General features: G+C 44.1%; 1 protein-coding gene across 1 annotated transcript; it reads right to left on the bottom strand.

The window, feature by feature from the left end:
- Positions 1–2,270: 2,270 nt before the first annotated feature.
- Positions 2,271–15,772, bottom strand: FUCA2 (alpha-L-fucosidase 2). The gene is made up of 7 exons (XM_037034762.1): positions 15,452–15,772; positions 11,838–12,025; positions 8,384–8,723; positions 6,866–7,076; positions 6,426–6,616; positions 4,053–4,161; positions 2,271–2,775 (listed from the first exon to the last, which is right to left on the bottom strand). The coding sequence occupies exons 1-7, from the start codon at positions 15,682–15,684 to the stop codon at positions 2,635–2,637; spliced, it is 1,413 nt and encodes a 470-aa protein (XP_036890657.1). The 5' UTR covers positions 15,685–15,772; the 3' UTR covers positions 2,271–2,634.
- Between the last annotated feature and the right edge of the window lie 7,354 nt (positions 15,773–23,126).

The raw sequence follows: 23,126 nt of genomic DNA, 5'->3' as shown, positions 1-23,126 counted from the left end.
GAGCTGTATTTTGTCATTTCACTTCCTCATAGCTACTCATTACCTGTACCCTATGCCTACCTATAATTTGCTTAAATATTTGCATTTTTCTCCTTTATTCTCAATGTGTAAAGGTAAAGGTGGACAGGATAGGAATTGAAGTGGTCTCAAAAAATACTTTCTTCAAAAAAGACAGATGACCCTACTTTGAAGATTCATATACCACTATTTATTTGTGTTGGTTTGGTTTTTTTTCCTTTTTTGTTTTTTGTTAGTCTAGTGTTTAAGATCACATTAAACACATTAGAGGTCCATGCTGGATCTCAAATAAATTATCCATTGAGATTTAGAACAGGAAAAGTATTTATTTGTATAAATAATTTGGCATGGTTTCAAAAATTTGAGGTCTAGAAATGAATAACTTTTTTCCACTTCAGCATGATTTTAAGAAATAAGTAGTGTTTTATTTCACTCTCTATTTAAGGCATTTTTTGGAAACTATGGTATGTCCACATTTGATTACGTGGCAAAATGGGACCTCAGATGACGGTCTGGCCATGCTGCAATCTTCCATTCAAGTTAACTAATCAATAATTAGTGTTTCTTTAAATTTCCATCAAAATCAGTATTGTTTTTGCTTCATTATCTTGCTTTATTCGTAAAGAACATCTGAGCAGGTTTTATAATTTTTAAGTAGATTTTCAACTTCATTTTGGTTGAAGGCAAATAGAGAGTAAACTTATTTATTTTTTTATTTATTAATTTTTTTAGAGAGGGAGTGAGGGAGAGAGAGAAGCATTGATTTGTGCTACTTATTTATGCATTCGTTGGTCGATTCTTGTACCTGCCCTGACCAGGGATCAAACCCACAACCTTGGCAAATCAGGACGAAGCGATAACCAACTGAACTACCTGACCAGGGCTCAAATTTTAAACTTAAATTGGACCTCAAATTAGCCCTCCTACAAAAATAGGCCCACACCTCCAATCCCATCAAAAAAACCTGGAAGAATATGTATTAAAATGTTAGTAGTGGTCATGTGAATAGTGATTTTACCTTCGAGCATTTCTGTATGTTTTAAAATATCTACAGTGAACATTAATTAGTTTTATTACCAGGAGGAGAAAAAAGACAATATTTTAAAATAACACAATTACTCTATTTACTGGAAACATGTATTAGGCCAAATTTATTATACACCCACCACTTGTCCTAGTCTGCTAGGGCAGCCATGACGAAATGCCTCTGACTGGGTGGTGTAAACAATAGTGATTATTTTCGCACAGCTCTGGAGGCTGAAAGTTCTAGGTGTCAGCAGGTTCACTTTCCCCTGAAGCCTCTCTCCTTCACTTGCAGATGGCCCACCTCCTCACGGTGCCCTTACACGGCCTTAATGCTCTGCTTGTGCATGCCTGGCACCTCTTCCTCTTAGAGGGACACCAGTCATGCTGTATTGGGGCCCCGCCCCTATGATTTCATGCAACCTTCATACCTCCTTACACGCCACATCTCCAAATACGCTCACACTGGGGATTAAGGCTCCATCGTGTGACAGCGGACACACTTCAGTCCTTAACACCACTAATTCCTAGCTAATCTGAAACAAAAATCTCCGCCTCAGAATCACACATGGAATTCAATTCAGTATGAAGATACTTTAATGGCAATGTGGGAGCAGGGAGAGAGGAAATTTCCTCTACCCTTCTAGGTTCTTCCTCCCACCTGGTCTAAATCAAACTGACATGAGACAGAGAGAAGATAATCAAATTTAATACAGATAATCAAATGTAATACATGTATGTGTGGGAACTGCACGCACATGAAAGATTCAGAGACACTAAGTTAGAAGGAGGCGTACATGACATTCTGAGCTGGGGCTGAGGTAAGGAAGGTGCCGGGGCTTCAAGGGGAGGCAGGGCTTTGCAGGACAAAAAGAAAATGAGATGTTCCGTAATTCAAAGTTGGCCCTGCCCTACAGAGAGGTCATCAAAAGTTATTTCTTTCCAAGATATGTACAGTGATGACATTTCTGTGTCATACTCTCTCAAGTGAAGTGGGAGAATGCATGTGAGGTTTACGATTGCAGAATAAAGTGGATTATTAACTCAGCAAAGAAGGTCTGGGACAACACTGTTCTGTGGAATTTTGTTTTTAATATTAATTTCTACATGAATTCTAACAAAATGAAATATCCTGTCAAAGATTTAAAGATATTCTTCATGTTTACTTTGTAGATCTGTTAATTTTCTGGAAACCTTAAAATGCTGAGAAATAAATTTTTTTAAAAAAGTAAATTCTGGTGATAACCCATTATGGGCAGGGTCCCAAGTTTAAATTCTCTAGGGGAGAGGTAAAAGTTCCTCGTGAGCCCTCACGATCTTGATGGCCTTCAGCTCGCAGTAACTCACGGGCCAGCGGGGCACACCTTGGCGGGCATGTTCGGAACACAAAATGTGCTGGAGAGTTAAAACCGTTACATGGCTAATTTAGAAAAAAAATTAGAGAGTAAGAGAGGGAAAGGGCTGTACCGCCTCAATAATCACTTGACTTTTCTCGCTCCATTTCACGTATGCTTTCTCCATGTGCTGTCATTCTGCAAACCTGACATTGTCCAGTCTGAGCTGTGACTGCAGCGTGGACCACTCCGCCGCACATTAGGTCACATCAGTGAGTGCCAGAGCCCAGCCCCATTTACAGGGCATCTGATGAACGGTCAGACGTGGCAGCGCCACCACGATGCCGTTTTTCTCCAAAGGGGTCCACTGAAGTGGCTGTCCGTGTCCCAGAAGTCTAACCTGAAATTAAAACACACACACAAGCATCTCCAGTTGTATCTCTCACTCACCCACTTTACTGAGAAAAGGTGGTTGATATTTCTTAAAAGCATGGTAGAGAGAGGATTCAGTGTTTTACTGTTATTTAGGAGTTCACAAGCTGTTTAATGCTGGATTAAAGAAAACATGCATCCATCTTGCTCCTGTATTATTCTCAAAGAAAAGTGCGAAGGACTTGGGGAAGAAGAATAGTAAAGGTTGAACAAAGTGTCAGAATAGAGAAAATGCAGAGGAGAGGAGCAGAGACAATGACCCTGGAGCCAGTCTGCCCAAATTAAGTTCCTACACAGAATGTTTGCTTCCTCTCCCTTACCCAGCCGGACTTCCTCCCCAGATATTGAATACCTACAATGTTTAACTGTGACCAATTATTACTGTAATAGTTTTGTATCCTTAGTCTTATACTAAGTGAAGTTAATAAAGTGTTTTCCACATAGGCAGAGATTCGACCCAGTTGACCCATAGGTGGTTATTTTGACTGATTAAATTTTGTTTGTCATGTAGAGCAATATAAAAACAAAACCCATTAACTTTTAACTAACAGCATTAATAAGGGCCAAAGAGAACACTGATCAAATAAAAAGTTAATGTCATACCCAGGCCACTAAGCTATAATTAAACCTCAGATTTGAGCTCCATTTTCTTTGCTTCCTGATCAATCATAAGCATTAGACATGAAATATAAAAAGATGATGCGAGGGGAAGCATATGGATGACTTGCCTCCAAAGAAATTGTCACTTTCTTAAAAATAAGCAATACGATTTATCAAAATGAGCTCCAATACCACACCTAGTGGTCATAACTTTTAGATTAATCATCACCTCTCTCCAAAGTGTGTTATGAACTTAAAATAGTAGGGCCAGGACATCTTTCTGTTACTCAGACATGTTCTGGGGCAACATGTCAGCGGAAGGACCCGAATTCCAGTTTTATGACAAGAATCATTTGGGATGCATACGGTAAACTTGAACAACAGAGAATGGCTGTGAAGAAGAATATTTACATTGATACACACGGAGATGATCTAACTGTTTTTATAAATTTAGTTTTCTTGGAAATGAAAGAAAATGTTCAAAGGTTCTCACCAAACATTGCCATTGATGAAGCTCATTTTAAAATTACTCTTACAGAATGAGAGAAACCCATAAAGGCTCTCCTTGAAGTTAAAAGTGATGTTTTCATCAGGATGTTCTAGTCAACAATTAAAAGAAACAATAAAGGTAACATTCCCTCTCACCTCTGTTGACGCCAGAGTAGCTTTGGGTTCACTGAGAAACAGCTCTCCAGAGGTGGGCCATCGGAGAAACACGGCATAGACCATTTTTTCCTTAGGTTTCCATGTGTACCTGGTTAAAAGGGGGGAAAGGCACAGTAATAGTTCTCATTAATTATGGGTCGAGTTTGGAATTATTTACAGAGATACTTCCATTTGGTAAATATTTTCAATGTCTTCATTAATAGAGAGAAGGAAAAATAGCCCCATGGTAGTGGAAAAAGCACCCCAAAAGTACTAATCCCAAGTCCAGTTGAGGGGAGGGGGCTGCCCGTACCACAAAGCAATTATCAGACAGCTTCAGGGGGTCCCACAATTCCACTCAATTCGGACACTATGCACCCAGAGACGGTGTCAGATCCCACCAGTTTAGAGTAGTTCTGGGGACAGTGACAGTAAGCCAGGGCCAAAACTCCAAGGATTTTAACGATGGACCTGGGAGTCTATTGCAAACAAAAAAGGGGGTTCTGCGGAAAGTAACCGCACAGGACGATCTGTTCCCGACGTGAGCAGGCGGTGGTGGTAGCCAACACCCAAGGCACGGACCTCGTTTAGTAAAGGTCCCCCTTTGCTGTAAGCAAGCCCGGTCTATTATTTTCAGAAAACTGTACTTGAACAAGAATTAAATTTAAAAAAATAAATTAATTAAAAAAAACGCCTAGTTAACACATAAGCACCCTCAAGGAAGCACATAATCTTGTCAACTATCCTGTAATCCAATCCCTGCCTTGCTTTCTCCCACCTTCATGGACTCTTCCTTTCCTTCCCTCCTTAATTCCAAATGCATACAAGAAACTGCAAGGCGATCCTTCTCAGGAGCATTTGAGATCTTGCTTCCCAGCAGCTGACAACAGTTTTGGCTCAAGAAACGCATTAAAATTCTCTGTAGGGCTGGGTGTTCCTTACACGGACACTTATGGATGGCTGCGGCGAGGAGGGGCCACCAATGAGACGGAGTGGAAGCGCACTCTCCGAGAGGAGCAGGGAGCAGGGCCACCAGGGGTGGAGCCATTGGCGAGAGCCAGACACAGGGCTTTACAGGCCTTGTTGGATAGCTCGGCTTTTATCTTTACTTATTTAAAGAAAATGGAATGGAATAACAGTTAATGATTGTGAAGGCCCAGATCAGACACTGTACTAGCAAATGTAAGCACAGAAAAAAAATTCCAAAACCAGACTTCAATAAGCCTCTGTGAAATGAAGGCCCAGGACTGAGTTTTCACTGTGGCTTCTCACAGCTCCAAAGTTCTGAGCTTCTGCCATGTGTTGCTTCTGTCTACACTGCCTTAGTTTCTTTTCTTCAGTGAGCTGATGATTTTTTTGTCATGTCAAGTGAAATCAAAGAACATTTAGTCTAAGCTTTGGATCTGTACTTGGTCAGGCTATCCTCACTTTGGTGGTGACACAAGGTGGATTTTTAGAGCCGCACTCGCACTACTCTTATCTGTGAATAAGACCCCACATCAGAAGCCACAACACACACAGAGTCTGATTCAGGTATTCACTAGCCCACAGAACCTTCCAAAACTCAGACAGAAGCCTAAGCCAAGGCTTTTAAAGGAAAATTCAGTTGCCCTGGCTGGTGTAGCTCAGTGGATGGGCGTGGGCCTGCAAACCAGAGGATCACGGTTCGATTCCCAGTCAGGGCACATGCCTGGGTTGCAGGCCAGTTCCCAGCAGGGGACTCACGAGAGGCAACCATACATTGATACTTCTCTCCTTCTCCCCTTCCCTTCCCCTCTAAAGATAAATAAATAAAATCTAAAAAGAAAAAAGAAAAATACAGTAAAGAGAAAAATTAGCAAGTTGAGATAATCTATTCTAAAGAAACTCCAGGTTTAGATTTACCTGACTACTATGAACAGATTATACTTTTTTAATCAACTAAATGCTGTAATTGGAGCTAATCTGTAAAATTTTACTGCCCTGCGGCACCTCTTGCTTGCTAACCTGATTGATACAACATCTGCAAGAGTTAGAAATTCCTTAACTAACTAAACAGAGTCTCTCTTTGGAATTAGCCACTCAGGGTTTTTCACTTTTCTAAATGACTCACAAGTCTTACAAGTTGATTGCTTTCCACTAAAATTGGTCCACCAGTCAGAGATATTCACAGATGGTTTAAGCTCAATTTGCTAAACAGTAAGTGTTCAAGAACATGCTCATGTCTTCCCCTCCCTTCTCCTTACAGTAAATAAAGTTCATAAACTTTAAAAGTGTTTTATATCGACAGGCAGTCATCCCATTTCCTTTTTTATCCTACCGTTCTCTTTATATCTCTGAGAAAACTTCAGTGCCTTCTTCAATCAAACAGCACTTGGTAAAAGAATAGCTCACCACACATCTGGGGTGACAGTGTCATTCTGCAATCTCCAAGCGCTGGTTTCATAAATGGCTTCTCCATTGACTTTCAGCCACGTCCCCATTTGCCTCAGTCGCTCCTCGAAAATTGGAGAAATGATGCCATCTTGTGTGGGTCCAATATTCATCAAAAGATTTCCTCCACACGAAACTGTTTCTACAAGTTGCTAAAAAAATAAACTAAGAATGAATAGAGTTTTTAGAGAAAGAAAACAATTTCATCATGAATGTATCGAGAGATTATATTTATGGACTCACACGTGCGTGTGGTCACCATCTAGGAGAAGCAATGTGGAAGACAGAACGGGGCCCTGTGTTTATAGGCTCTTGAGCTACACAAGTAGCAAAAAGTGATTCCCACAAACCCACCCTAATTAAGAGTAGTCCCATAACTGTTATAAGGCATTTTACTGCACCTTCACCAATTCTTCAATTGTAAGATAGTCACAGATTCCAGCGTTCCTCCGATAGCCCCAGGAAAACTTGTCTATTGTCATGCAGTTTTCCCACTTATGTGGCAAAAGATGTCCGGGGTTGTAACGATCACTGCAGGTGTAGTAGCCACCGTGCTTACAGATGCTCCCAGCTCCCCAGCGGTCATTGGTGACAACGGTGTCCCTCACTGGGCTGAAAAGAGAAGTATACTTTTTATATACAAAAAGTAAACTTTTTTAACATGAAAGGAAATGTCACTGAACAGAGGCCTGACTGAAGGCACCCCTGAAAATTCACCATAGTGTAACATAACGCAACACCCAGGGTTTTGAAATCAAGTAGACCTGGGCTGATTGCAGTCCTGTCTGTCTCTGTCCCTCCACTAGAGCAAGTTACCTCGCCCCCGAGAAAACAATTGCCTCAGCTATTATTACACAATAAATAACACAGAGGACACTGTGCCCAGTGCCCAGCACTTATAAGAGTAGTAAACTATTGTTGGGAACTTCTCCTAATAGAGTAAATGATACCCAACATTGAATTTACAATGAAGACATTCTTCTCACCCATGACCAAACAACATGATACATACATTCTAGCCTCTTTCTTCCTCTTACAACTGTGCCTAGTATTGAAAAATCTCAGGGAAGTCAACTGTCACCATCAAGAAATTCACTGGAATGTGAAATATTCCTACAATAGTATTTATCTTACAGGTGGTACCCGCAGCATCTCTCCAACTTAGAGGGGACGGTGTTGCTTCACAAGTTGAAGTACATGGCTCCCAGGCTGCCCACTGGAAGGAGTCCATGAACAATGTGTTGTTTTTGCTGTCAAGAGAGCTGCCTAGAGTATCTGTATGTGGGCCCTCTGGGGCTCAGGGAACCCGCAGAACACTTCCTGGCTTCCAAACACAATACCCAGTATCTTCTGTTGTAGTCACAAACGTAAATTTGTTCCACAGTTTAAGCCTAATAGAGAGCTCAGTCAGAACTCCCTCTTCTAAAAAGGGCAGGCTGGACCATGCTGGAAAGCAATGGGAAAGAACAGAAGACTTGAGAATGATGGTGAGAAAAGGAGACAGACAAAGGGGACAGTGACCAGCAAAGGTTATCAGAGGGTAAGAGGATAAAAAGCAGCAGCCATCAGAGAAATCGAAAAGCACATAATGAGAACCAGTCATGAATCAACAGAGTTGTCCCAGAAAAGGAGATGGACGTAGAGACCCACAACATTCATTCATGTCTTCAAACTCTGCATTCTGTGATTTTCAGTCTGATTTCAAAAGCAGACTTTTGAGTTGCATTTGACTCCTGCTTTGTAACTCTTGACTATTTTTCGTAAATATTAATATGTCTCATAAGCCTTATTTATAATGATTCCCTTCCCCATACCATACAGGAGCCTGGAAGGAAATATTTCAAGAATCAGGGGAATGACATGCAGCACCTGTGCTGAGCACGGTGCAGGTCACCACAGCCATCCGGGCGCATACGTGCCTCTCGTTGTAGAGCCAGGCTAAGAACCCCGTGCTGTTCCAGTAGCAGTCGGGCGCCCCTCCATCACCGTCCGCCCACAGGACCTCTGGCCGGTACTCGTTCACCAGCTCCCGGAGCTCGGGCAGCATCTTCGAAACCGGGAATTGCCGCTTCTGGAACGAGCTGGATTCATCATCGAGGAAGAGCGGGTGAAACCACTCAAAGAGGGAGTAGTACAGTCCGAAACGCAGGCCAGTCCTGCGCCTAATGGCCACCTCGAGTTCCTTGACCACATCCCTCTTCGGCCCCTCGTCTATGGCGTTCCAGTTCCACGAGTGCGCGGAGCCCCACAAGGCGAAGCCTGGCAATTACGTTAAAACCCTGTGTGAGAACGTCCACTGAATCATTGCAGGTCAATCTCTACGCTACAAAGGCCAAAACAAACTTGATCAAACGTGGGCTATAGAATCGACTGCCTCTACAAGCAGCTCTTACAGTAATTTTTTTCATAGTATATATTCTGCTTTTATATGCAAAAGAGAGAGAGAGAATTTAAACAAGGGAAACCGAGGTTTTTAAGAGTAATCTCAGGGGACCCCCAAGATCTGTATAGTCTGGTCTATCTTCTGCATTCTCCCCCCTTGGAGTACAAGCTCTCTGGGGACGGCATCCCATCTGCTGCGTTCCCTGTGAAGTCCGGGCCGGCCAACCGCGAGCCCAGGGTCTAATGTGAAACCAACACCAGGAGGTCACGGCTAAGGTTAAAGCCTATTCCTGGCTCTAGGATTCTTTATTTGATTATAGTGTGATTCTCAGAACACTGGTGATCTACGTGTAACAGCAAATCTCCATTAGGTTCATTACTCATTAAAAGCAGTGAGGTGGGGGGGAGGGGGAGGGGGCGGGTAAGACCTAGTCCATGGTAGTAGTTCTGTACTTTGCAATACTACACCCACCATTTTGCTCCTTAAATTACCGTGGATTACCTACCAACTAAATGAGTAAGAAAAGTAACGTCTGCCATTACACAACCANGTAACAGCAAATCTCCATTAGGTTCATTACTCATTAAAAGCAGTGAGGTGGGGGGGAGGGGGAGGGGGCGGGTAAGACCTAGTCCATGGTAGTAGTTCTGTACTTTGCAATACTACACCCACCATTTTGCTCCTTAAATTACTATGGATTACCTACCAACTAAATGAGTAAGAAAAGTAACGTCTGCCATTACACAACCACTGTGAAACAATTCATAGTTTTCAAGGAATTGGCATTTGGATGGCTGGTTGTTCTATCTAAAAATATTAGAAGCGTTATGTAAACTGATATACTTTAAAAGTCATATAAAAGTCTCAACATTTTTAGTTAGTGCTTAGGAACATAGGTACATTGTTATTATCCCACCAAAATCTACAAGAATCTCTGAAAATGGAGTGCAATAAGGCACTTTTGTTGAAACCATTAACCCTGGTAAATTAGGTCCAATCTAAGGTGGACACACTCTTTAGATTCGTTTTTAAGACACTTTTAAAAGAGCTCACACTTGCTCCAAAGATGTCTGCGGTACACTTCAGGGCAGTGGGGATATTTAAAGTCTTATTCAAAATGTCTCCACTTGATGAGCCCTAAGTCAGGCAGCGCTGAATGCAGGTGGGTCCTCAGTGGGTGTCACGACCATAAGCTCCCAGTGTTCTCCGCCTGACCAAGCTCAGCAGGGTCTTTCCCATGTCTGACAATGGGGGTCCTAGGAAGTTTTTCAGTGTGAGCTTCAGCTNGTACACTTCAAAGCAGTGGGGATATTTAAAGTCTTATTCAAAATGTCTCCACTTGATGAGCCCTAAGTCAGGCAGCGCTGAATGCAGGTGGGTCCTCAGTGGGTGTCACGACCATAAGCTCCCACAGTGTTCTCCGCCTGACCAAGCTCAGCAGGGTCTTTCCCATGTCTGACAATGGGGGTCCTAGGAAGTTTTTCAGTGTGAGCTTCAGCTTCTGTCCTCACAGTATTATCGCACTGTTTTGTTTGTTTTTTTCAAACAGCTCACTACATAATACTTTGTGCCATACGGCTTGGAGAAGCTCCTAGAGCCGGAAATAAGCATGTTCACAAGCAAATATGCTTCATAAATATTCATCTAGGCAGGAGAACCATTTATACAAAAAAATTTATTAAGCCACTAGAATGTGGCCAAAGAAAAAAATATTCTAAAATAATTCCATATTTGTGGTTTTGGTTGTTCCCTCCTACTCCCCTCCCCACCCTTGAAGAAAGCAATGAGGCAAAGTTTCTTATGCCGAGACAAAGGTGGGCTTACAGAGGAAACTGTCACATGAATTAACAGGAAGTTGGGGAAGTAACAATTTATCGATACTTTCTTGATCTTATAAACTCTTGAATGGTGATGGGTGCAACAATCCTACTAATCTAGGACCACAGTGATGGCCAACTTCACTGGGCCACAGGGTACCCATATATTTAGCTAAACCTTATTCTTGGTATATCTGAGGGTATTGCTATGTGAGATTAACATTTAAATTAGTAGACTTAGTAAAGCAGATTGCCCTCCCAAATGTGGTGGGCCTCATTCAGTCTGTTGAAGCCTACGTAGAATAAAAAGCTGAGTTAGAAAAAAATTCTCTCTATCTGCCTGTCTTTGAGCTAAGACATTGGTCTTCTTCACCTTTGGACCCAGACTTAGATTAGAACCTACATCATTAACCCTGCTGGTTCTCAGGCCTTCAGATTCGGACTGGAACTATAGTACCAGCTCTCCTGAGTCTGGACCACTCAGCCTCCATAATTGTGTGAGTCCATTTCATACAATAAATCTTTTTACATCTATTATACTTCCTCTGGTCTGTGTCTCTGGGAAACTGACTAATACAACCACTGTGTTTCCTTTGAGCTGTTCTTCTACCATCTCTGATATTTCTGGTCACCATTACATTTCCACAATCTTTTTCTTTTCAGATAATCTGTGTCAGTTTCTTCATTAGCAGACTGTCCCCCATTTGGCCATGCAGGAGTTGGCCAAAAGCACAGCCACGCATGCCATTCATTGACGCTGCTGTACTACAGCCGCATAGCCCCGTGGTGCCTTCCCAGAATGCATTATGGAGGTGGAATGAAAGGAGAGCAAAGACGCTAATTCCAGTTATAAACTGTGACCTGCCCCCCACATCCCAACTCAAATAGCCTTAATCGAATTTTGGAAATATTGTTAAATGTGCATATAATAAAATGTGATCATTTTTATTCTGTTATGTGGAGGGTATGATCTTTCTGCTTACCAAATGCCTCTTAATTGGGTGGGGCATGTGGCCCTTAAATTATAAGCAAAATGTCAGCAGCCACTTCCAGTGGCTCCCAAGAGAAAATTCTGATCTCGTGTGAATGACCTTGCTTTAGTTTATTCTTCCAAAAGAACTACTTTACATTCCATAACCATCGCCCATGTTTGCAAATGTTGCACTTACTTACCTTCGTGATGTTTGGAAGTTAAGACAACGTATTTGGCACCAGAAGCCTGAAAAATATCTGCCCACTGGTTCGCATTAAAAAACTTTGCTGTAAATAGTGGGCCAAAATCTTCATATTTGAAATCAGGAGGGTAATTATTTTTCATAAAGTCCACAAACTTCGGTATCTTTTCCTTTTGCCAGTACCACCTAAATGGAGGAACAGAGACAAGCACGTAAAACATACAGACGTTTGAAACAATCATGCCAGCTCTCTTGCCTACTCTCTCCTCTCTCAAATACTGCCCACACTCCCTTTCTCACTTCCCCACCAGTCTAACTTTTCCTGAAAAAAAGCTTACGGAAACCAACTTTCCTCTCACCTTCCATCTATCCCTCTGTGAAATCCACTCAGCTCATGAACTAGAGCATTCTACACAACCCCACCACACATTTGCTATTAATTCCCCACTGTTAAATTGCAATGGGTAGCACATATCTTTGTAACCTAAGTGAGGAAGGCTTCAGAAGGAAAACTAAGTTCCTAAAACATAACATGGGTCTATTACATTTACTAGCAGAGAACAGTTAAATTAAGAAGATGCTGTTATTTCAATGTATGGACTCAACCTTCAAGGGTTACTTGTTATATGCATTTATTCTGAGCATTAGGGCCAAAACTTCCTAAGCAAGGCCTCATGAGGAAAACAGTATCAAAATGTACTGAATTTTGCTATGTACAATGTGCACCTTTTTTGCCCAAATTTTTGAGGGAAAAATAAGGATGTGCATTACACATGGGTAGTACTAGTTCCATATCTATATAAATGTCTTTAATTCTTTTATTTACGTTTATGCATTGAAAGTGTAATTCTAGAAAGCAGTAACAATATCCACATGCAAAATAGTACCCTGCAATATGATCATCAGTTTTGTTTCTAAATATAAATAAATGAATAATTGAATTAAAAAATTAAAATGAAATATTTCCCCAAACAGTTTGAGCCCAAGACATGGATGCACATTATATATGGCAAAATACGCTATACATTTTAGATGAACATAGCAGTAACTATCCTCATGAAGCAGTCTCAAGCCCCATCCCTGACCCATCTTCTGCTTTCTCCACCTCCACCCTTCCAGAGTAGTTCTATAGGATGAGCAAATCCGTAACTGGCACTCCGTCCCCTCAGGTGACCAGGCGGTTCTTCCTGCTGAAAAGCCTTCATTGAAGGCACCATATATCGCAGCCACTCTTGTTTGCCTGCTCAAAAGTCAGACACATAATCTCCCAGATTCCACTGCAGCTTGGTCATGGACACGTGACCCACGCTGATCAGTGGAATTCAAGGGGAAGCCCACTTGGGAGATTCCAGGAATTGAGAAGAAGAGACACTGGGCTTCCTGCCATTGGACAAGGTTGTGTGAAGTTATGGCTGGCCACCATTGTGTGACCATGAAGGATGGAGTCAACAGGCTGAGTGTGACAGAAAGAACCCATGTCTCTGATTTCATCAACAAACCAACTAATTCTTCTCATGTATGATAGCAGGCCCCTATTATGTATGTTTTATTTGAATTTTCTGTGCCTTGCACTGAAAGTGTCCTGTTGATCCACGGCACATATTCACCTTTCACATGGAACTATAATAGAGAAAGTGGGACAGTGAGAAAGTTGAACAGGAATTAGGGACTTCTATTTTCTCCTTGTACAGTCTAATACAAACCTGTATTCTCTATATTGTCTAGGGCCACTTCTCAAACTTCATGCTAATGGACATGAAAAGAGGCACTTGAAAAGTCTGCCATTTACATTTGGTTTTGAATTGCCATTAAGAACAGCCAGATACACTCATCAGTACTGCTGACTGCCCCGGAGTCAAACTGCGATGGGGTTTAGAAAAGAAACAAAGGAAACCACAATAATTGAAGAATCCTCTACACTACAGAGTAAATGTCTTTCCACCTATCAGAAATGTACTCTATTCTGTTTTGATTGAGAAGTATTTTTATCGTTCTTGGTCACAAAAAAACAACCCTGCGTCCATTTGGAGAAAATAAAAAGTTTACCATTACAAAGAATAAAGTCACTAAAAACTAGCTGTTTGTGGTGGAGCAGTGGTCTCCATGAGCAAACGTCAACCATTCTCCCAGCACCAAACATATGTTTACCTAATCACCATGGTTGAACTAAATGATAGCTTAAAATGCAATGGATTATATTTAATAAAAGAGGAAGAAACTCTGTTAATTTATGTACCTAGCTAATCTGAAACATTTCAAAGAAACGCCAAATGCCTCACAGCACAAAACTTGCACATAAAGATTTATGGCATCCTGAAGTAAAAACATTTGAAAATATATGATGCGGTGAGAAAGAAGCCCTTGTTCACAAGCAGCTTTCTAAAGAGCAGGTGACTAGTACTGTGCAGGTTACACAACTGGCCTAATTTAATAAGAAAGGTCATTGGTTGCAGAAAGTCAATGTCTTTGTGGAAAATGGTACAATGTATACCATGCAATGTTGATACAGTCTAGAGTTTATACTATATACTACATAAAGTATGTGTTAAATTTGATGTGCACTATATAATAGGTATAGTATAAAAAGTTATGCACTATATATATATATATACAGTATATAGTAGATTTAAATACTCATTATTTATTTTTATCTTACTTAGGAATATATGTATATATATGAACACGCCTATATGCTTGATTACATTTCAATCTTGAAGAATTTAACACCTGAAGTAATCAGGAAAGCCACGTGAAACATGTCAAAGTTGTAGATTACATGCACATTTTTACAGAGGCCTCAAGGCAAAACCTAAAGAGCAATTTCTTGTGCATCACCTTCCATACAGTAGACTATGAATAATTAAAACTTTTTATTTCTTTAAGATTTTATTTATTTATCTTTTAGAGGGGAAGGGAAGGAGAGAAGGAGAAAAATATCAACATATGGTTGCTTCTGGTGTGTCCCCTGCCGGGAACTGGCCTGCAATCCAGGCATGTGCCCTGACTGGGAATTGAACCACAATTGTGTGGTTTGCAGGCTCAATCCACTAATCTACACCAGCCAGGGCTAATAATTAAAACTTTTTAAAATCAAGGTAACATTCTAGAACCTTTTTTAAAAACCCCTAGAGGCACATGGTAACACTTTAACATTAAAGAGCCAGTACATGCCCAAATGAGCAAACGTTTCCCACACCCATGAATTCACATTTGAACCCTACCGCAAGTCAGAATGACCGAAAATGAGCAGGTGGCAGATGGGACATCGGGAGTCTCCTGGGACAGTTAGGCCCAAGCTTCAAAGCTTATCATTGGACCCTACACAACTCCATGGACTTCTGCCAGCCTAGACGTTTGACAGTTATAATGTATGTGATAAACACAAGTTGGTAAGTGCAACTATCCGGAAGCTGGGAAGTCAGAGCCGCCTTAAGTGTCTGACAATTACCGCAGTCACGCGGAGGAAAAGGGTACAATAAGGCATTTAACGCCCAGGAATACTAACTGTGGATAAACCACTAGGAGGCGAAACTGAGAGCGGTGGCTGGGTCCTGGCTGGAGGCCCCGGGTCAAAACGAGGGTCAGAGGATAAGAGGATAGAGGCGCACTCACCAGAACCATTCGCTCCCGAAACTGGGCACGGAGAACACTCCCCAGTGGATGAAGATGCCAAACTTGGCCTGATCGAACCAAGCGGGCAGCTGTCGGGCGTCCAGGGACTCCCAGGTGGGGTCGAAGCGCGCGGCGCCGCGGGCGGGACGTTGCCCGGGCAGCAGCGGCAGCAGCAGCAGCAGCAGCACCGGGAGCAGCGGGAACGCGAGCCTTGGCAGCTCCGGGACCCGCATGTCCCTACGCGCTCCGAGCCAGGCCCGCCCGCTCGCGTCCTTCCGTGTCCCGGCCGAGAACGCTCCGCCTCGGTCACCTGACCAAACTGCCAGGGAGAAAGGCCGGGTCCAGGCTCGGGCCGCGGGGACCGCTGTCTGGGCGCTGGAGGGCCGCCTCGCTCAGGTGCGTACCTAAAGCGCTTCACTCCGAAGCCAGCACCACCGTTGCTTAGCTGACGCTCCCGGTCCGTCATCTAGCCGTTTGAGAAGGGCGGCGAAGAAGGGCACCGGAAACAACCCAGATCAAACTCTGCCTGTGGGTGCCTGAGACTGTATCAGGTGAAACTCCAAGAGTTTCTAATTCAGGGTGGGCACCCATAACGTGCATTTCAAACCAAGTTCTAGTTGCTGTTGTTACTGGCTCAGCCGCCAACCTCCAAGAACCACTGCACCTAGGAAACCAAGGTGACCTGAAACGGGTGAAACCAGTGTGATGAATGTCTGAGAAATCTGCAGCCTTGCAAAAGAAGCCAGAAACTTGGAGGGCTTAATCAAGCGGCAAGGCCAAAACTCAGGTCTCCTCCTCTTAGGCATTCAGAGCGAAGCCAGAACCCCCAAATCCCTTCTGCCCCTGCAAAACGCCTCTCCTCTTTCAATGGGCCGGTTCAAATGTCACCTCCGCCCAGTTTTCTATCACCACCTTCTTACCTCCCTACGATTTACTCCCTGCTGTGTGTTCCTATTAACATCTGATTCCAACCTCTAAAATAGGATTCCAAAGATCAGCTTGTAGTTGGGAGGAAACAGATCTCACTTCTCATCAGGATGTGAGCTTCCCGGGTGCAGGTGAGTGACCTTCATTCCCGTTGCCCCTGCATTTAAGGCAGGGCCTGGCACGCGGCAGCACTCTCAGCATGTGTATGAAAAGTCCTGCAGTGAGTTAGAACTAGCGCTCTAAACACGAAGCATGTTAAAAGGGCGAAGAAGATGAGGACTTACAGAAACTTTAATAACCATGTTTTGCCATGTATAAAATGAGCAGTGTTTTACCCAAATTTTTGTGGGGAAAATAAGGACGTGCATTTATACATGGGTAGTACTAATTCTTTATCTAGGGAAATGTTTTTAATTCTTTTATTTAGGCGTATGCATTGAAAGTGTAACTCTAAAAAGCAATAATGATATCTGTATGCAAAATAGTACCCTGGAATACAATAACTGGGTTTGTTTCTAAATATAAATAAAAAATGGAATTAAAAAATTATAACAAAAGTTTTTCTTTCTGAAAGCTTGGGTCAAAAAAGTGGGTGTGTGTTATACATGGCAAAACACAGTACTTTGTGGCCCAACATTGGGATTTTTGCAGCTTGAACTCTGAGGCTGCTTACAGGGCTGGACTCTCCGAAACTTGGACTTGGAAACTGCTTGCAGAACCAAGGGCCTCTTGGTCTGATTTTGGTTGGGAGGTCACCGAAGCCTTGTTCTACCAGCGTGAACCAGAACTGGGCCAAGAACAAATGCCTAATCACACACTATCTATTGTTTTCCTCTCACAGCCACATTTGCTGACCACTGAGTCAGCTGCCTGTCGAAAGCCCAACTGCCCCTACCATTTGGAAAACAAATAATTTAAGTTTGTGGTTTTGTTTCCCCTAGCAACCCATCCCTTTGCTACAACTTACACCTTTAAAACACAATCAAACAAAAAACAACCTGTTCTCTCTCCCTCCCATCTCTGTATGTGTCTTCAGTTCATACTGAGGACTAGCCCCTGGATTGCACATCATATGTGGATAAAATACTTGATATCTTTTGGAATTTTTGCTAACAAAGGAAGTGACACTAAGTAGTGGTTGCCCTCACTCTCCGTCTGATCTCTGCAGAGACATGGCCGCGGCAGCTGCCACTGTCATCCCAGGTGTGTGGGCATTCACGCACTTGACACAGTGTAACAACTCCCCGGGGGCTGCAGCTGCAGGCTACAGCGCCCCCCTCTTCTGCTCCGCCCCAGTGTCTCCCCAGGGCAATGGGACTCCTGGCAGAGAGGGATCAGGGAACCCACTGAACATAGATGACCAACTGCAACAACCCCAGTTAGTGACAGAGTGGATGCCAATTTTTATTACTTAGTATTTGATCCTAGAATAATCTAAGGACTTCAGTGGCCACTGAGCCCCCAGGGCACATTTTACAAAAAGGTGGACATTTTAGCCACTGCGCCTTCACGTCCCTTGAAACAGAGTTTTGTGAAATAAGTGGAGAAGACATTTTTCACAGTGACAATGAGATTGTGATCTCTTAAAGGGACAGTAGACATAGCCAAGTGACAATGCAGCAGTGGGGCCCTGTCTTCTCATCAGGCATTTGCCCATGTAAACCCCACATTTTGAAAGATTCCATTTCCCAAACAAGTTATTTATCATGCAATAAATTATTTGCCTTTTCATGTATTTCTGTTAATCAGACCTTCCAATATGCACATGCCATTTATGATTTCACTTGAAGGCAATGAAATTTTTAGTCAGTAGGTACCATCTTAAAATAAAAGTAAAATTTCTGTAGGCAATACTGAAAATAGGGAAGAGGGCACTCCTTAGTGCCCTTGGGGACACATAAGAATCCTAGGACACCACACAGGGAACCAGTAATACAGGATTTGGAATAAATAGGAAAGAGATGTATTTGGAAATGAAGAGGAAGAAGGGATTCTACTCCAAATAAGATGGCTAAAAGAATGAAATTTATAAAATATTTTATTTTTTAAAGATTTTATCTATTTACTTTTTAGAGAGGGGGGAGGAAGGGAGAAAGAGAGGGAGAGAAACATCAGTGTTTGGTTGCCCCTCATGCTCCCTCTACTGGGGACCTGGCCCACAAACTCAGGCATGCGCCCTGACTGGGAATCAAACCGGTGACCCTTTGGCTCGCGGTCCCGCACTCAATCCACTGAGTCACCAGCCCTATGAAACATTGTAAAACATGGCCACTTATACAACGAGAGCAGCATGCAGTACAATGCACTTCACGTTTTATAACATAATACATGACGAGCCTACTGTGGTTGCACTTTACGCTACTGCTCAGTAGCAATGGGACCGCACCACCTTAAGACTTCAACTCTACTGAAAGTTTTGATAGAGGATCCAATTACCTGAGAAATGACAGGTTCCCCATGGCTCACCTGGGGCGGCCTTGTGCCTCCATGGGGAACTCTGACAAGGATCCCTGATCCCATTCTGTTTGACGTCACCGTGAGCTACCAGATGAAGAAATTAAAGGCTCTCTGTCCCTGTAGCCACAGGCGAAGCCACCATAGTCCGCAGCCAGGTGCTGGGCAGGGGCAGGCACGTGGATGGGGCCTTACCTGGGTCACTGCTCCTGATCTCCCAGGGAGAGGGGGCCGGAGGCCAGCCCTGGACGGCTCTTTGCTGCTGCAGGAGGAGGTCATCACACCACTGCTGTCCTCTCGGGGTTATCGGCAGCTGACACCTGAGCGAGGCTCTCGAGAGCACGTTCTGTGTCTCTGTGTGGGAGTTGGACGACTGCCAGCCGCCCGTCTCAGCAGTTCCCAGAATTCCTCTGAAGTGGATAGTGGACGAGGTGAAGCGTTTGCCTCACAGATGACGTCAACCCACAGTGTGTTTCTGTAATTTCACAACGGCATTCAGAACAAAGTGCACCCGATTCATTCTTTATATGGCAAGAAACCAGCTCTATGGGAAAACAAGCTGATGATGTGGGGGAATAAAAGCCTCCCCTTTACTGACCTGGAGGTGGGCAATAGAAAAAGGAATGGGGGCGGGGCACAGGGTTCAGGGCAGGCAGGAGAGCAGCAGGACACGAAGTGTGAGGGCACAGGTTCTGCCCCCTGGCACCGAATTCCCATGCCAGCTCCTTCCACTACCACCAGGCTGTGCGATCTTTGAGAGCCACTCAACATCTCTGGGCCTCAGTCTCTGTACCTATTGGATGTGAAAATAGAAATAACAGTACATCTTCCCCCAAGGATTGCTGTGCAAACTAAATCATGCAAAGCACATACTAAGCCTCATCTAAGTGTAGACCAGTATTATGTATATTAGTGAATCAGTGGGGGTTAAGAGGTGGGCATTTCTGTCTGGAATCCCATTGAAGATTCCAGAGGGAGCCATTTAAATTAACCGATAAATTTCACTAGGTGAAGCCGGGTTGTTAGGTGAAGGGAGAAGCTGCTTTTTAGCTTTCCCTGGTGACCTTGATACTTAAGTGATACACACCGGACCCAGAAGTAGCTGAGACCCTACCAGGAAATCTGGTCTGAGTGGTTTCCTGTGGCCAGGCCTCTGTGCTGAGGATACAGAGTCCACGGCCATCCTCGGAAGACTCCATCATACCAGTGCAAGCTAAGGCGGGCCCAGCACAGACCAGATCATGAATCAGAGCAGCTTCAGGCTCCATCTGCAAACACCAGCAGGGCAAGCGTCAGCGCCCCAGTCCCTGGAGGGCAACGCCGAAGCCTCCCCACCCACAACCCCTCGCCACCTTAGGGAACAGCAAGGGGTGGGGAAGCATCTAGAATGTGGAGTGTTTTTACCCCCAAAAGAGGCTAAATATTTGTTAATAGGGCTGTTTGATTTATAAGATTTGTCTACATTTAGTCCAGATAGAACAATTAACATTGGCCACCAACCAAGAGAGAGGGACAGTGTGCTGTTCTGCCAAGGTAAGCAGGTTGACTACAAACAAAATAAAGGAGCCACATGTCCTTTATTTTAATAGAAGGAGTAACGGTGGGTACCACCGGGTCACGTGAGGACCCTGAGCTTCTGAGTGTGTGACACTTGCCTTCTATTTTACTTCTTCCTGAAGTCTTTTTTAAAGAAGATTTTGTTCATTTATTTTTAGAGAAGTGGTAAGGAGGGAGAAGGAAAGGAAGAGAAATATCAATGTGTGGTTGCCTCTCACGCGCCCCCTACTGGGGACCTGGCCTGCAACTCAGGCCTGCGCCCTGACTGGGAATCAAACCAGTGACCCTTTGGTTTGCAGGGCCATGCTCCATGCACTGAGTCACATCAGCCAGGGCCCCAATGTCTTCACTGAAAAATTGAATGATCTAATCAGTATCCATATATGGAGGCCCGATTCAGGGAGAAGAGGTCTGTGTCACACCTCGACCTCCTTCCCAGTGGCCCTCCTGCCCGAGGGGCATGGCCTGCTCCGGGCTGTGTGGATCAGAGCAGACAGAGACGTTTCCACAGCCCTGGTCAGGAGTGGCAGGGAAGGGGCTGGGCCCTTGGAGGAAGAGGAAGCAAAAAAAGAAAGAGAGAAAGAAAGAAGTTATTGTACAACAGCGTGGAGCTAATAATGATTTTTTAAACAGTAACAGGAGAAATAAAGAGTGCCTGAAAGTGGAATCAGAAAGAGACTACAGTGAAAAGAAAAGCTGACAATGCACAAGGATAGGGAGTGAAGAGAAGGAAGAGAGAAGTGAGGGGGGGTGGGGGGTGGGGGGTGGGGGGCGGGTCAAAAGGAGGTGCCACAGACGAGTAGGGTGACAGGCCCAGGGGCCCATCCCCAAGGGGAGAAGACAGAGTTCCTACAGAATACTCAGAACAGGGGGCGGAGGGTGGACAGCGGAGGAGGGACACGGGGGGATGGGGAAGGAGGTGATGTGGGCAGGAGACCTGGGCGAGGAGCAGGGGAAGCTGAGGAACCAGTGGGAGGCACTGGGTGGATGAGAAAGGTGGGATGGGGAGTCCTCCCTCCTGCCTGGTGCCAGCTGAGTGCATTCGTTTTCCTGGGCGTAGACTCTGCACACGAAAGTCCTCTTCTGGGAAGTCCCTTCTCCAGCAGCAGACCAGCCTGACCAGAACCAACCCCGGTGCGCGGAAGTTACGCCGCGCCACGCAGGCGGTTTTGTCCCCACTTAGTCTCCCAGCGGAGCGCTGGCTCTGGGGCTGAGTGGCAGGGGGGGGACCGCCTGGCTGCACTCCGACATTCGCTGCGGCCACTGGGCACTGCTGCCTTCACCGGCCCTTTCCTCTTCCAGAAACCACCCCCTCACACAGTGAGAAGTATATGTCATGACTATGTTGGTATAAAGGCAAATATATTACGATTACATATTAAAACATGTTTTTTAACCTAAACATTTCTTTTCTCCCCCATTCAGACCTTAAAAGAAATTTTAAAAATTTTGTGGCCTCTGCAAGTACCGTGGGCCCGGTGCCTACTGCGTGGAGAGATAAGTCTGCCCTGCAGAACTTGGAGACACAGGATAATAAGCACTAAAAATACACAAAGAGATTAGATGAAATATTTATATTAATGTGAGCCAGGGTAAGTGCATTAGAATAGCAACAACTGAGTGTGGAAATCCCATGGTTACAGAGAGGTGTTTTTTTAGGGTGGGCATATATAACATCCAGTACTTACTATATTCTGAGCACTCTTCTGAGTATTTGATGACGTATACACACTACATATGTATTGAATGATGGACATAAAATTAAATCTCCTCATAAGCCATTCTATTATCCCCATTCTACAGATGAGGACAAGGGGCACAGAAAGGCTAAATAACTTGCCTGAATAGACTAAGGCCCATTTTTTTAACCATCATGCTGAACTTTAGTTACTATGTGAATGAAAGCACTCTATTCCCTCACTCATTCATGTAGTCATTACTCCTTTACTTGATTAGGTCAGAATATATGTATGCGACCCCTGCTCTGTGCCAGGTACTGAGCTGGGCCCAGCCGTTGCAAAGGCAAGAAAACAGACCCAGCCTCATCCCTCATGCGGCCTATGTGGCTCACTCTCTAGTGGGGGATAGAGACACCAAACAAAGGCCCACCCACACGGAATATTGCAAACTGAACACTACGAAAGCATATGGCATGGAACCTCAATCTAGTCTTGGATTCAAAGAAGGCTTCCCTGGAGAGTGAAAATTTTAATGAAAGTCTCCTGGACACGTTAGTTAACTAGGAAGATAGGCAGTGGGGCACCAGCGTCCCGCAGAGGCTAACAAAACGGGTCAGGTGCCCAGGGTGCAGGAAAACCAACCCTCCAGAAACTTCTGAGAACTGTTTCCCTCTAGAACTAGCGTCTACTGGGAAGAGAGAAGGAACCCACAGCGACAAGCAATGATGGAGTGCTGCTGTGTGAGAGATGTTCGGTGCGTTGGAGTGTCGGGAGGGAAAGTGCTGGGGGGGTGCAGGAATGCTAAACAGTCATCCGGGGTAGGACCTGTAAGGGAGACTAGAGAATCGTCTAGCACTTCTTACAAGAGGCAGGCAGAGGAGCATCTTATCTATTTTAGAGCCCAAAGGGATATTCGCCACAGTAACTGAAGACATTGAGGATATCAAGGGTCGGTCCTGTGGATAGTCTAGCAGACAGAAATCGCCATGATCTCGTCAGAGACCAAATCCTCACGTGAGGCTAAGATAAGTAAGATCTGTGCTACTATCAAAGATTGC

Source organism: Sturnira hondurensis, unplaced genomic scaffold, assembly GCF_014824575.4.
Source record: "Sturnira hondurensis isolate 20B ecotype Veracruz unplaced genomic scaffold, ASM1482457v3 Scaffold0022201, whole genome shotgun sequence".
NCBI classification, from domain to species: Eukaryota; Metazoa; Chordata; class Mammalia; order Chiroptera; family Phyllostomidae; genus Sturnira; species Sturnira hondurensis.
Note: the sequence above shows the minus strand (reverse complement) of the source record. Positions and strands in the feature narration are given on the sequence as shown.

Bases quoted from the DNA above. Each gene is read 5' to 3' on its own strand.
- FUCA2 (XM_037034762.1), bottom strand. From the start codon at position 15,684: ATGCGGGTCCCGGAGCTGCCAAGGCTCGCGTTCCCGCTGCTCCCGGTG. The intron at 7,077-8,383 runs GCACGTATGCGC...TTCTCTTTTCAG, and splicing joins GCCTGGCTCTACAACGAGAG to CCCAGTGAGGGACACCGTTG. The intron at 6,617-6,865 runs GTGCAGTAAAAT...TTATTTTTTTAG, and splicing joins CAATTGAAGAATTGGTGAAG to CAACTTGTAGAAACAGTTTC.